General features: G+C 37.7%; 1 protein-coding gene across 1 annotated transcript; it reads left to right on the forward strand.

Moving 5' to 3' along the window:
* The first annotated feature begins 1,515 nt into the window (after positions 1–1,515).
* Positions 1,516–13,069, forward strand: LOC119745254 (protein disulfide-isomerase A4-like). The gene is made up of 10 exons (XM_038221485.1): positions 1,516–1,624; positions 3,501–3,696; positions 4,051–4,256; positions 5,047–5,185; positions 5,617–5,822; positions 6,709–6,867; positions 7,843–7,991; positions 8,762–8,918; positions 9,763–10,002; positions 10,335–13,069. The coding sequence occupies exons 1-10, from the start codon at positions 1,516–1,518 to the stop codon at positions 10,751–10,753; spliced, it is 1,980 nt and encodes a 659-aa protein (XP_038077413.1). The 3' UTR covers positions 10,754–13,069.
* The last annotated feature ends 204 nt before the right edge of the window (positions 13,070–13,273 follow it).

Genomic DNA, 13,273 nt, shown 5'->3' on the forward strand with positions numbered 1-13,273 from the left:
CTGGATATCCCCGCTAGGCATCATCATCCAGTTTGACTTTACGCCTGTGCTGTGCAAGCGTGAAATTAAGGTTGTGATGCAAGATGTTTTCCTACTATGGGGCTGTCTTAAATTGGGAGGATGATGTTCGAATTTAGGAAGGTTTGCACTGTTATATAAACAAGGCCAAATCTTTCTTTCTAAAAGTGAGGCCTATTATTAGTATTAACCATGCATAATGAGCGTTCAAGTTCCTTTATGACCTAAATTGCGCAGATAAAAAATACATCTCAAATACTGAGAAATTGAGAGGGGTTATTATACGGGAAGTGCTAGTATAGAGCGCACGATTTTAATCCAATCATCAATAATTGTTCGTCCTTGTTAAATAAAATGTCTTTCACTTTCATTGTCAAATTCATTTCTTAATTATGATTTCACGGCAAAATATATTGTTGAAGTACCCTAACGTGGCGCGGCCCCTAACGTGGCGCACTTGGATTTTTCGCCGGTAGCGCCTACCTTGAGCAAAATTTTAAACTGAAATTTCACAGAAAGTGAAATTTCATCAAGTTCTAAACGGTCCTGTTCATAAATCGCGAGTTTATTTACCCGTAACAAAGTTAGAAGGAAAAGCTATTTTGGCGTGATTTTCCGATTTTATTTTCAAGTGCAAAGTGAACCCTTTGAAAATGCCCTGAAAAATAAGAAAATAATTTTCTGACAAACATTTGGCTGGGTATGTAAGTAAAGATATTAATTACTTATCAGAATTTATCAAGTTTACAGGAATTCGTAAGTGTTAATTTGGAATTTTCCAAGATTTATTCAAGTGCGCCACGTTAGGGAACACTCCGCCACTTTGTGCCCAATTTCCGGACACCACCGTTTTTGAATTTCGGATTAAATTTTATGAAACTGAAATTGTTCACAGAGGTAAAATAGCAAGCATTGATAAGGTAAAAGTACTAGTATTTCACTGCAGGAATTTGAGGTTTGTCAACAAAGAGGTTTGGCAACACTACACGAGGAAAGTCGGGTAGGCTTCGAAGTGCGCCACGTTAGAGTACGTACACGACTATACACTTTTTTTGGCACAAAACAGTTTTCTTTTATAGCTACGGAGGCTGACGTGCAACTAGACTTCACACGAAATGTGTTTACCGTGAGTTTCAGTGCACCAGACTATTTTCGGTAAAGTAGTTCCAGTTGTTTTGGAGCAGACGACAGGCTCTCTAGAAGCAGACATGGCAGAACCTGATTGGCTGAATGTGCAATTTCGGAAAACATTCCGCACACTGGTTTATTGTATTTTTCTTTGTTTCCTTTAAAATCTAGAAAATTTAACCCTTTAAAAAGTTTTGTAATTGCTTCGAAGTAATTCAATGTGTAAATAAATTCATTGTTATTTCTCTGATAGTCATGATAGATTTCACGGTCCTACTTTGTTGATGGCGCACGTATCTGTTATTATTAAGTGAACTGTTCTTGCACCTGTTTCACGCGTGTCATTTGACGAGGAAACTTTCGGTCGTAATGTTGCCCAAAAACCTGTTTTATTTTGTTGCCCTTTTGGGGCTTATTCTTTTTTCTTGTCCTGCTGCCCGGTGTGAAGATGAAGAAGCCCCAGTGGAAGTGGATAAAGGTAATAATTCTTTGCAAATCTAGTTAATCACGCACAGACGCAGGAGCTATGGCCAGCTGACTTGCTAAGGCATTGCAGCTTTATCGTGATAAAAACTGGACATAGAAAAAAAAGGTAATATTAGATAGTGGATATTTTGCCGGAGGTAATGACGGCAAACTAACGTTTACTAAACGCAGTGGCTATTGTTACGGCAGCCGTAACGCATTTCCCATTTTCTATCGTTACGGTAGACTGCCTGCAACTTTTATAAAAACATGACAAGAAAATATAAAATTAGAAGGAAAAAAGTGAATTTGAACGTTATGAAATTTAGGCTTATTGGACTTTATTTTCCTTTAAAAAAAAATCCTCCAAAGCCTCAGGTTAGAAAAGGAAAAAAATTCGAGTGCAAAACTGAGATTCGAACCCGCAACCTCGCGCGCAGTGCAAAATCCTACCCTCTATCGACTGAGCTGTCGCACTGCTCGCTAAAACGTGTGGAAACAAATAATTATATACCTGCGTGCGTATCAAAAAAGTATCGTAGAGGGCGCTAAACAACGACTGCCGTAACGATAGCCACTTCGTTTACTAAAGGTTTGCCGGCGGCAATCCATATCAACAGAGGGCGCTGTACTCTTTAAGATAGGGCTGAATTATAAGATGTATTAAATTCCCACCAAAAGTTGTGAAGCACGTTTGGTATAGTGGTTAAGCAAAGGCATTAGTAAGCGGGATGACTCGGGTTCGATCCCGATCCCAGCCACATTTTAAGTTTTTTTTTCCCATCCTCAAATAAATAAGAATATTCTTCTTTTATTATTTTAACATGTCTCAAACATTTTATTGTAGAGTATTACATTTTCTTTTTCAGATTTGTGGCTCTGGAGGATTTTTTTTAAAGGGAAATAAAGTCCGAAATTATAAAATGGTCTGAATCCCATCTTGTGAATACGAGGTTACAACGATAATAATATTGGCATGGAGCCAGACTAAAATTTGTCACTGGAAAATGTTTGAGTACAAAAAAACAGTAACTGCGCATGTTCAGTGCATATCCGGCAAACTAACGTTTACTAAAGGTTTGCCGTCTCCGGCAAAATATACACTGCCTAATCTTTATCAATGATTATCTGTAAGACACCTCTATTTTGTATGAGTTCCGTTCAAAACTGACTTTTGCAGATGTCTGTCCATTACCAAAGTGACTTTTGCAGGCTAAAGCAGTCTTTTTTTTCTTCAGATATTAAACCCATGCTACAATTTACAAAAACATGAAAACTTGCTACATGTTGGCCTAGGCCTACTTCTAGTTGTAATTTTGAAGATTGTGGGGGAAAAGTTCCATACTCGATCGTCAATTTATCTGCTGCCAAACATTTTAATTGTCACCTCACCTTGTGATTTCAAGCAAGAGAAATCCAGGAAGCTGTGTTAAGGTGAAAAAAAATTAGGAAAAATGTGTTTTTAGAGCACATTTTTGGATGCACACGTCATGACTAAAACTTGTCACCGGAAAATGTTTAAGTACAAAAAAATAGTAACTGCGCATGTTCAGTGCATATCCAGCAAGCTAACGTTTACTAAAGGCTTGCCGTCTCCGGCAAAATATCCACTGCCAATTTTGAAAGCACATGAGCTTGAAAAGTACATCAATGATTTGAATGATTGCTGAACTAAAATAAAGCTTATGAATTTGGCTTTCACATCCGCAATTTTGAAAGTGCTACATGCAGAACTTCACTAAAACAATAGGCCTGACATTTGGGTTTCGTTTTTTTTAATCACCCTGTTTGTACATATACATTGCAAATTTATGTATATTGTATTTTACTTCGGGGTTTTGCAGTTCCCTTTTTGAAACATTCTATTTCCAATTTCTGCAAACCATCAGCCACAGAAGATGATTTGAAGCCAGGAGAGACAGTCATCTTAGATGAGGATGCTCTCATGGACATGGGTGATGATGAAGATGATAATGAGGAGCCAGAGGTAACAGAAGAAGATGGAGTCCTTGTGCTCACAAGTGATAAATTTGATGATGTTGTCAAGAATAAAGACATCATTTTGGTGGAGTTTTATGCCCCTTGGTAAGTCCCCCCAACCCCACTTCTCAGAGTAGCAAATATAGGCCTACATGTTTAACAAACAAACTTGAATATAGTACTTGTGGGCCCTATGTATGTACTTGTAGCAAAGTTGTCTTTCAGCATGTGTTTAGTTAGATAACTGCATCAGAAAGTTCAGATCTTTTGAGAGTATTCAGGTTAAAACCAGGGCGGGTATCATCGGCCCTGATTTAGATAAAGCCTGATGAAAATTTTCTAGAAACATTGATGCAACTCATAATCTATTCGAGTTAATATCTTAGCCAAACATCTATGCGATTAGAAACATGTGAACTTAAAAGTTTGGGAAATGATGTGTACTTGCATATCTTTCAGGTGTGGTCATTGTAAGAGTCTTGCTCCAGAGTACGCCAAAGCAGCCCAAACAATGAAGAAAGCTGACCCCCCTGTCCTTTTTGCTAAGGTTGATGCCACAGCGGAGGCAGACCTTGCTCAGAGATATGAAGTGACAGGATACCCAACCCTCAAGATATTTAGGAAAGGAGAGGCTTCGAATTATGAAGGACCAAGAGATGAAGCAGGTTGGTAACAATGTTGAACTAAGTACAGATGAATGGTGGGATTTAAATACAGTTTTTTTTTGACATTTGGTTTGATTTCACTATTCGGTTTATATTTTTGAAGCCGGTATCGGAAACCAACCTTGAAAAAAAAATACGCCTACCAGTTTTGAGAATACAAGCTAAAGAAAACAACTGGAACATCCCCATATTTGCTGTATGGTCTCTGATTATTTTTTTAATTTATTTCCAACAAGACGTTCATAAAAGGAGAAGATAAAAATCACAATAAATACATATCATTATATACATAACAACGTGTTCACAAACAGGATAACCCCGACACTCGAGGACTGCAATAACTGCATTCACTTGTTTGGAAGTGGTCATTTTGATGTATGAGTAGCCTGCCCAATCGACTCAGCAGAGAGTTCCCACCACGATTGTCCACAGTACAGCTCTGCAGTGGTTTTTGTGAAGGTCCAGTGGTCATTGAATCCTGCAAACTATACCTAGTCATTGGGAGGGCATTGCATGTGGCACCTCACTTGTAAATTTTTGTTGGCTTGACTGTGAGCTGGATTGGAAGTTGTGGTGAAATCAGATAACTGTTATGTTTGAACATACCTGATTTAGAAATTTCCAATTTCTCCCACCACTAATGTACTCTATACTACTCATCATGTGGTACTCTTGCCTAAGTGTTAGTTGGTAGCAATTTATTGTCATAAACGGACATGATAACAGCAGTTCAAAAATTGCCCTTGTGTATCTGATTACATATTACTGAGGCTTGTCTTCATCTTCAAAGGTATTGTGAGATACATGAAAGAGCAGTCTGATCCAAACTGGGAGCCCCCACCAGAGGCAGTAATGACCTTGACTTCTGAGAACTTCGATGAAATAGTCAACCAGGCTGGTCCCATTCTTGTAGAGTTCTATGCTCCATGGTAAGAAAGTTGTGAAAGAGAAGAGGATTAAAAATCCAGTTGTTTAAAGGTACTATACGACATTTGCTTTTGCTGTAATTTTCAGAAATTGATTGATTTGGGCATTAAGGCAATTCCACGGTTACTCACGTTACATTTTTTGATGTACTTTTGAGTTTCTTTGGGCTGTAATTACCTTACTGAAAAGGTTTAATAACTGCTATCCCCATGGTAGATAGAATTGACCTAGACCTACCTAAGCACCAAAGATGACATCCAGAAAAATGTGTTATGTATTATAACCAAGACGCACAAAATTGGTTACTCACGTTACGAAAATGTAAATTAAATGTTTACAGAAGTTCAAATTGTAAGGGCTTCGTGTTTGTGAATGTGTTATTGTCTGTTAGTGAGATAGCATTATGATGAAAGCTCTCTCAATTATCTAATAGGTGTGGTCATTGCAAAAGACTTGCCCCAGAATTGGAGGCTGCCGCAGGTGTTCTGAAGGATGATGATCCTCCAATTTCAATCGCCAAAGTTGATGCTACAGAAGAAAAGGACCTGGCAACTAGGTTTGGAGTTAGTGGCTATCCAACTCTATTCATCTTTAGGAATGGAGAAAAATCCGAGTACAAGGGTCCAAGAGAAAAAAGAGGTAAACAATTTCGAAATATTTCATCATCAACTGAATACTCAAAACAGCTTTTTACTGGTTTGAATATTCGCAAAAACGCAACTGTGATGTTCTGATCAATATTTTTTTTTTATTGTCAGATGCCACTTTTTTTACCATTTACAGTTACTGGTCTCATTCATTTGACATTTAAACAGTACTTACTGCAAAACTCTCCAGCGACCCATGATATACATCGCTGCATGCACATTTTAACTGGAGCGCTTTGCAGCAACTTTTGACCTGCGAGGAAGGCTGCTGCAGCTGGCGTGTGAAAAATTTGATCAGCCAGTTTCAAATATCGGTTAGATCTAATACTTAATTATTTGAAAGCTCAGTCTATTTCAATATATGTTTCCCATTGAAGAGCCAAGGAGTTTTCAATGCACCCTTTCCATGCAGTAAACATTGCTCATCAGCTTATTGTAATAAAGACCTCCCTGACATATGGGCTCTGTGCGCCAACAAAAGTGTTTTTACCTCTTGAGAGCTCTGTGGACGGGACACACAGCATTCGCATACTGTGATGGTTCGCGCCTGAAGTACGCACAACTTCTTGAATGTGCAAAAGTTATTAGCCACTGCATCTTTGCGTGAGTGTCGGGCGTCGTTGGTGCACGAATACATTCAAATTCAACTTGCCGATGGTCTCCCAAACTAATCCCCGCCTCCAATAAATTTGGATGCATTCGAAATACGCAGTGGATGGACTGGGAACAAGTCTAGATCACCCCTACCGGTAACTCTCCCTTTCTGGCCGTCGATGGGGTACTTGTGCACAGAGCCCATAGATAACATATTAAACAACTAGTTATCATGGCATTTACTCTGCTAACGACATGTAATGTGAATTTCATGTGTGCACTAGGGATCCTTGAATACATGAGGAAACAAGCTGGTGATAGTTCAGAGCATCTTGCGTCTCCTAAGGCCCTCAAGCAGTTTGTGGAGTTCCAAGAAGACATCAGCATCGTTGGATTTTTTAAGACAGAGGAGGAGGACTTGTACAAGACATACTTAGAGGCAGGTTAGTATATTATGCTTGAAGATCAGGAATCTTTGTACACATGTATAGGTAGGCTGGCTAGAAGGCTAGAGTTCAGTACTTGTTATTGCATTTTCTTTACCCAGAGTGAGCTCAAACAGTTTTAAACTGGTTTCTATTGGGGCCGTGCATACATTCCAGATTACTTTTGTTAAGCAAAATCAAAAGTCATAAGGAAAAGTGCACCGGTGAAACAGGTGATGAACATTAATGCTTACAAGTACAAATAGAAATATCATAGAATTAAAGCAAGCGATATATACACAACCCAAGTTCATTTTAAACTTTCAAGTATTTCACAAATTACTGATCACGATTACATACCTTGTGCATATTGTGCATCTTTTTAATTTTCTTAAATGTATGAAAACTGTTTGACACCCTTTTTGGTTAACTTGATTGAAAAGTGCACTTTTTAAACATTTAACAATTTTCCATGCTTTCCAGAAGGGCACTGTTGCTATGATGTGATTTCAGGAAGACACTGTTCAGTTCAGGCTTTCTGTTCAAATTGTGGACCCAAAAATTTGCTCATTGAAAATATTTGTTTGAAAAATTTACTCACTGGCTTACTGCCATGTACAAATGCACTGACACAACAAGGAATCACCAAAGAACAGAATATACAACAGCAAAATATCCACAGTTCTTGAAACATTGAGGTTTCTAGCTGAATTGGCATGAAACTTTTGCTCACGAATATGGAAATTGCATAAGCAAAAAAAAAATAAACAGGCACCAAAATACCCTTGTAAACGGCTAATCAAAATTGAAAATAAGGTAAAATGGGACACAAAGGTACATTTTCAAGGATTGCATTAATTGAAAAAAAAACATTGTATGGGCCCTTTATTTCATTCACTGCCAAAAGCCGTCAGCCAAACTCCACACTGCTACCTCAATTTCAAAATTGTAATTCGAGATACAAAATCTAATGCATAGAATTATTGTTCCTAGGTAACGACTTGAGAGAAGACTATCGGTTTGGACACACCTTTGACCACCAGTTGATGGCCAACTACAAAGTCAATCCCAACTCCATCGTTATCTTTATGCCAGAGAGATTCCAGTCAAAATATGAACCCAAAAGGCATGTCTTTGACAAGGTGAGTAGCAGTCTTGAAAAAACATTGACAGTACAGTAAATGCAATGATTGCATCATGGACTAAAAAGTACCTTCTTTAGTGACAAACGTCTTTGGAATCTCAACAACATTTCAGCCTTGCACTGTTTAAACAAAACATGGGCAATCCTTTTGTATATGGGTTGTTCCAGAAATTTGTGGTCCAAAAGTGTGACATTTGTGCGTCCCTCAGGTGTAAACCTGACCTGTGTAATATAGGGGTTCCACTTCAGTGGTAGTCCACTAGCCAAATGCCAGTCAAAACAGCGGCAGGTTAGTCAAACTATTCCTGAAGTAGCCCGGCTGATGAGTAGTAATTATTGGGCTACAGCAAAGATAAAAGGACAGGAAGAAATATATGTTATTCAATAAATTCAGAAAGCAAACCTGTATCATTTGTGCCTTATTTATTAACTGGTTAGGGTAAATTTATTAGATCCGTTTATTAAAAACACTGACAAGATTGCCTCAGGATACACGTTTTACATGTATGCGTATTGTTGTTTATGAGACACTCTATAAAAGAAAAACATGCGGGCTAGTGAAAATGCCCGCGGGCTAGTTAAGAGTCTGTTTCAGTAGACCGAATGGCTAGTGGAAAAGAAAAATAAGGTCAAACCCCAGTAACATGCCATGTACAAATCAAATGTAACCGGGACTCAAAGAAATTGGACCACAAATTTCTGGAATGACCCATAGGTGTGAGTATAAAGATTGATAGATTAACAAGACTCCCATTTATTGTATTATAGGCTGGTGCCTCAGCTGCCGAGATCCAGAGCTTTTACAGTGACAATGACCTTCCTTTGGTTGGTCACATGACAAAGGAAAACATGGACAAGCGCTACAAAGACAGACCACTGATAGTAGCATACTATGATGTGGACTGGAGCTTTGAACACAGAAAGGGTAAGAATATCAGATTTCCTTGTCAAATCTCAGGAGACCTAAATTTCCTCACAAATAAGATTTTGAACCCTTGATGTTCTTACCATATACAGTAAACTCTCGTTTACTCAAATTCGGACAATACTCCATTCCCGTCGAGAGAATTGGATATTATGTACATGAATACCCCGTAACTCACAATGCCTGCACCGTTTAACTTGAACTCTTGTTCGGCCAGTCCATGAGGAACCGCTGCCTAATACAGTCACAAAAAAGCGTAAAAAAAGAAAAGCGAGACTTTATCACAAGTGATTTCCGCCGTTGCCATTGTGATCGGACTCCTGCCCGTAACGGTGCAAAAACTGGCTTTTGATTTAGCGTGATTGCTACCGCTGGCCCAATTGTAACCGGCACGCCAGCAGTTAAATCACTGGCGTTAAGCTATGGCCATGTGATCGCATTGGAACCTGTGAGGATGCGCTTGACTGATCCTGATCGCTACCGCTCGCCCAGTTGCAGCTGGTGTGCCCTCAAGCGATGATAGATTGTTCATTGTCATGTTTATCTATAGAGCAGACATTTGTAGGTAAGGACAGTATTATATCTGAGCAAAATGATGATTTTGACTAAAAAAAAACTACACCATTAGAATGAAACAAAACCAGAAGGAAAGTGTGCCAAATAACGTGACATATGCTTGCAGAAAAATTGGGAACCTTGCTTATCTTATCCTTGGGGTACCTCAAATTTTGTATCCATTCCCTTGAAATATTACTTGACAAGAGTTTATGTGCTGTATTTCAAATCGAAAACACTCTCTATTACAGTGTACTAACAGTCTTTGTGACAAATTTTAACTGTACAGCAACTGAGATCTGGCGTCAGAAAATTCTTGCCGTGGCCAAGGACAAAGAGTTCAAGGACTTAACTTTTGCCATCGCTGAGGAAGACGAATTCAATGACCAACTCAAACAACTTGAATTAGATGACAGTGGAGAAGAAATAAACATCGGTCTCTTCACGGACGGAAAGAAATACAAGATGGAGCCAGATGAAGACTTTGATTCGGACATGCTGAGGGAGTTTATAAGAGCCTGGAGAGACGGTGGGTATTGAATTTCAAAACTTTAACCATGTTTCCCTATTTCTCTCCAAAACTGTAATAATATACAAATATAACATGGTGTCAGGGTGGATAATCACTATATTACCTGCACAGGTATTCTGAGGTAAATTTACAATTTTGCATTTTTGCACTGTACCTAAATTACCTGTGTGCATGGCTGGTGCATGTACAAAACAAAATTTGAGGCTGTCACATGATTTTGAATTGACCAGTAAGAATTTAGTTCTCGCTCATGAATATGAAGGTATTAAAGCTAATTAATACACATTCCAAAGTATTTATAGATATTTATTTGTTTTGATATTCAACAGACAAACTCAGGCCTATCATCAAGTCACAACCCATTCCCCGTAAGCAGTCAAGCCCAGTCACCGTCTTAGTCGGGAAAACCTTTGACAAGATTGTGTTTGATAAAAGGAAGGATGTGCTGGTTGAGCTGTATGCACCTTGGTGTGGTCACTGCAAGAAGTTGGAACCAACCTACAAGAAACTAGCCAAGAAGTATAAGGACCATCCCAGTGTTGTCGTAGCCAAGATGGATGCAACAGCCAATGACACCCCAAGCGAGTACAGTTCGTCTGGTTTCCCGACCATCTATCTTGCCAAGGCCAATGATAAAAAGAACCCTCTGAAATATGAAGGGGGTGACCGATCAATTGAAGCACTGAGTAAGTTTATTGAGGACAATGCTTCAACTCTGACAACCAAGAAAGCAAAGGAAGAACTTTAATGGTGAAATTTTGATAATTAATTTGCAACTTGTTTCATAATTGGTCAAAACCTTAAAATTGAAATGTGACCTTGTACGCTCTGCCATGATGCTTTTTCCTTTGAAAAAAAAAGTACAGGACGAGTAAGAAAAAGGATGTGAACGATCTAGGATGTGAAAGATCTAGGATGTGAAAGCCCAAGTATGAGCTTTCATTAGTAAAAGAATAATTCAAATCGCTAATTTCCATTTTCAGTCATGGACTTTACAACACAAACAGTTTTATCTTGTCCACTTATCATTATAAAGGTAGGGATATAGCAGTTAATCAAAGACAATTCACATATTAAAAAAAACAGTACACTATCATAATCATGGTAACTGGCACTTATCATAACCTATGTAAACCTCATCATTACCTATATATAAACACCTTTTGCTTCCAATGTTAAAACAAGATGGTTATAATGCCAAGAGTTTTAATTATAGTCTTGTCCTGCCTTCTACTTGGCTACCCCGGAAACTTTCTGATATTGTTTTCATGACACCACATGGTTTCACTTTACTCAAAATATTACATACATGTACCTTAATGTGATCCATGGACAAAAATTTAAAACTTTGTGTTCAAAATTTCATAACTGGAAAAGTACGTAAGTGATTTGAATGATTTATTTTTACGAAGGAATGCATATTAATTGGACTTTAACAACCTAGATCTGGAAAGCTCTACATGCAGAATTGCCTTAAAAAAACAGGGGTGACTGCCAATAGGGTTTCCTCTTTTTTTGATTCGCCCTGTATTGATGAGGTCATGAAATCATGTAGCTGGAATTTTTTTGTCCTATTGCAGATGCAAATGTGTATTCCATCAGCTTTTGAATTTTCATTTGACATGTCATTCAAATTGTAGCCAACCTTTTAATAGCCATTTCACATTTGATGTGAGTTTCAGGATTACGTCTGGCTGAGGTGTGGATATGCAGCGATAAAGGAAAGTTGCGACAAAAATGTGCAATGAAAATTCAAGATATCACTTGTGTGTCCCACAGCAGCTATTGAAGAAATACATGTACATTGTACAATGGCCAACAATGTTTATTCCAAAATTACATGCCTCTTTACACACATGATAAAAGTATTAAAATAGTTTGTATCATTTTTGCGTTCATTTTTTTGAAGATCATAACTGTCAATCAGTACTTTGCTTTTGAGCAACAAAACATTTCTTCCCAATGTCCAAAAAAAAATTGTTCCTTTCTTTTTGTTTAATTTTTTACTGTAGTTTTGCTATTTGGTGAGGTTTGGGGGTTTTAAGAGTTGTTTTCGACAATTCCCGTCATTTATACTTGAATCTGTAACTTTTTTTTAGGAAAAATCTCTGTGGTGGTTGTCTGTAGTGCTGAAGAATATTATGAGTATCGCCATAAGCATCTTATTGGACTATCACCTCATCTTTGAATTTATGACTCGGTTAAACTACTTATTGAGAAAAATGAAGGTTAAATGATGTAACATGCTCACATTTTTATCTGGAATAAAAACATCTAAAGACTTCCAAAAACATTTTCGTTTCTTAAACATTTATTTCAGGCTCTCATTTTTGGACATCCGCCTGTTCAGGTAACAAAAATACATTAGCTAGGAGGTAACCTTGCTTTTAATATTATATAAAGGGTGCAAACATTTTACGTTTCTAAACAGCTTGCAAGGGGTTGACCTTGTTTTTGTTTTCTCCAACAACGTCTAAAGGGGTTAACCTTGTACTTATATTCAAAATGGGCAAACAAATTAAGATTCTAAAGTTTTCGTAAAAATCAATTAGCAAGGGGTTAACCTTGCTTTCAAAAATGGGACAAAATATATATTTTCTGAAATGTTCTAAAATTAAATTGCAAGGGGTTAACCTTGTTAATGGTGCAAAAAGGTTTTGAGTATCTAAACATGTAGTAAACTCAAGGTTGACATCCTCAAATTTTGTTGTCACCATTGAAAATATGGAATTTGATAAAAGTCACGTCAGGTGTCATTTTAAATGTCAATCAATACACCCAATTTTCACAGGCTTTTGTTGAACCTTCCTGTAGTTTTTTTGTACAACAGACCTTGTTTTAATATAAATCCTTGTTAATTAGTGGCATTCGTGAAACATGCCAATATTTTGGCAAATTAATGTGGATGAACATTATGATGAAATGTTTTGCTTGGCACGCAATAACCGTAAGTGGCTATTGGCTTTTGTAGGGATCACTACGGCCCGAAACAAACTGGAATATTGACAATATATGTTGTTATTTTGGAAGGTTCACAACGACCGGAAATAAAATTGTACATGTACTTGTACAGTTTTTGTTTTTGCCATGTTTTGGGGTTTCGCGGGAGCGGAAATGTACTTGTACAGTTATTGTTAGTGCTCCGTTATTGGGTTTCACGGGGATTGCTACAACCGGGAAAAGTGACATTGAGCTGCAGATTTTCGCTACGACTGGAAAATCAGTGTTAATATACATGTATATGTTAATGTTTGTCAATTACCATAAT

Source organism: Patiria miniata, unplaced genomic scaffold (assembly GCF_015706575.1).
Source record: "Patiria miniata isolate m_02_andy unplaced genomic scaffold, ASM1570657v1 HiC_scaffold_7, whole genome shotgun sequence".
Classification (NCBI taxonomy): domain Eukaryota; kingdom Metazoa; phylum Echinodermata; class Asteroidea; order Valvatida; family Asterinidae; genus Patiria; species Patiria miniata.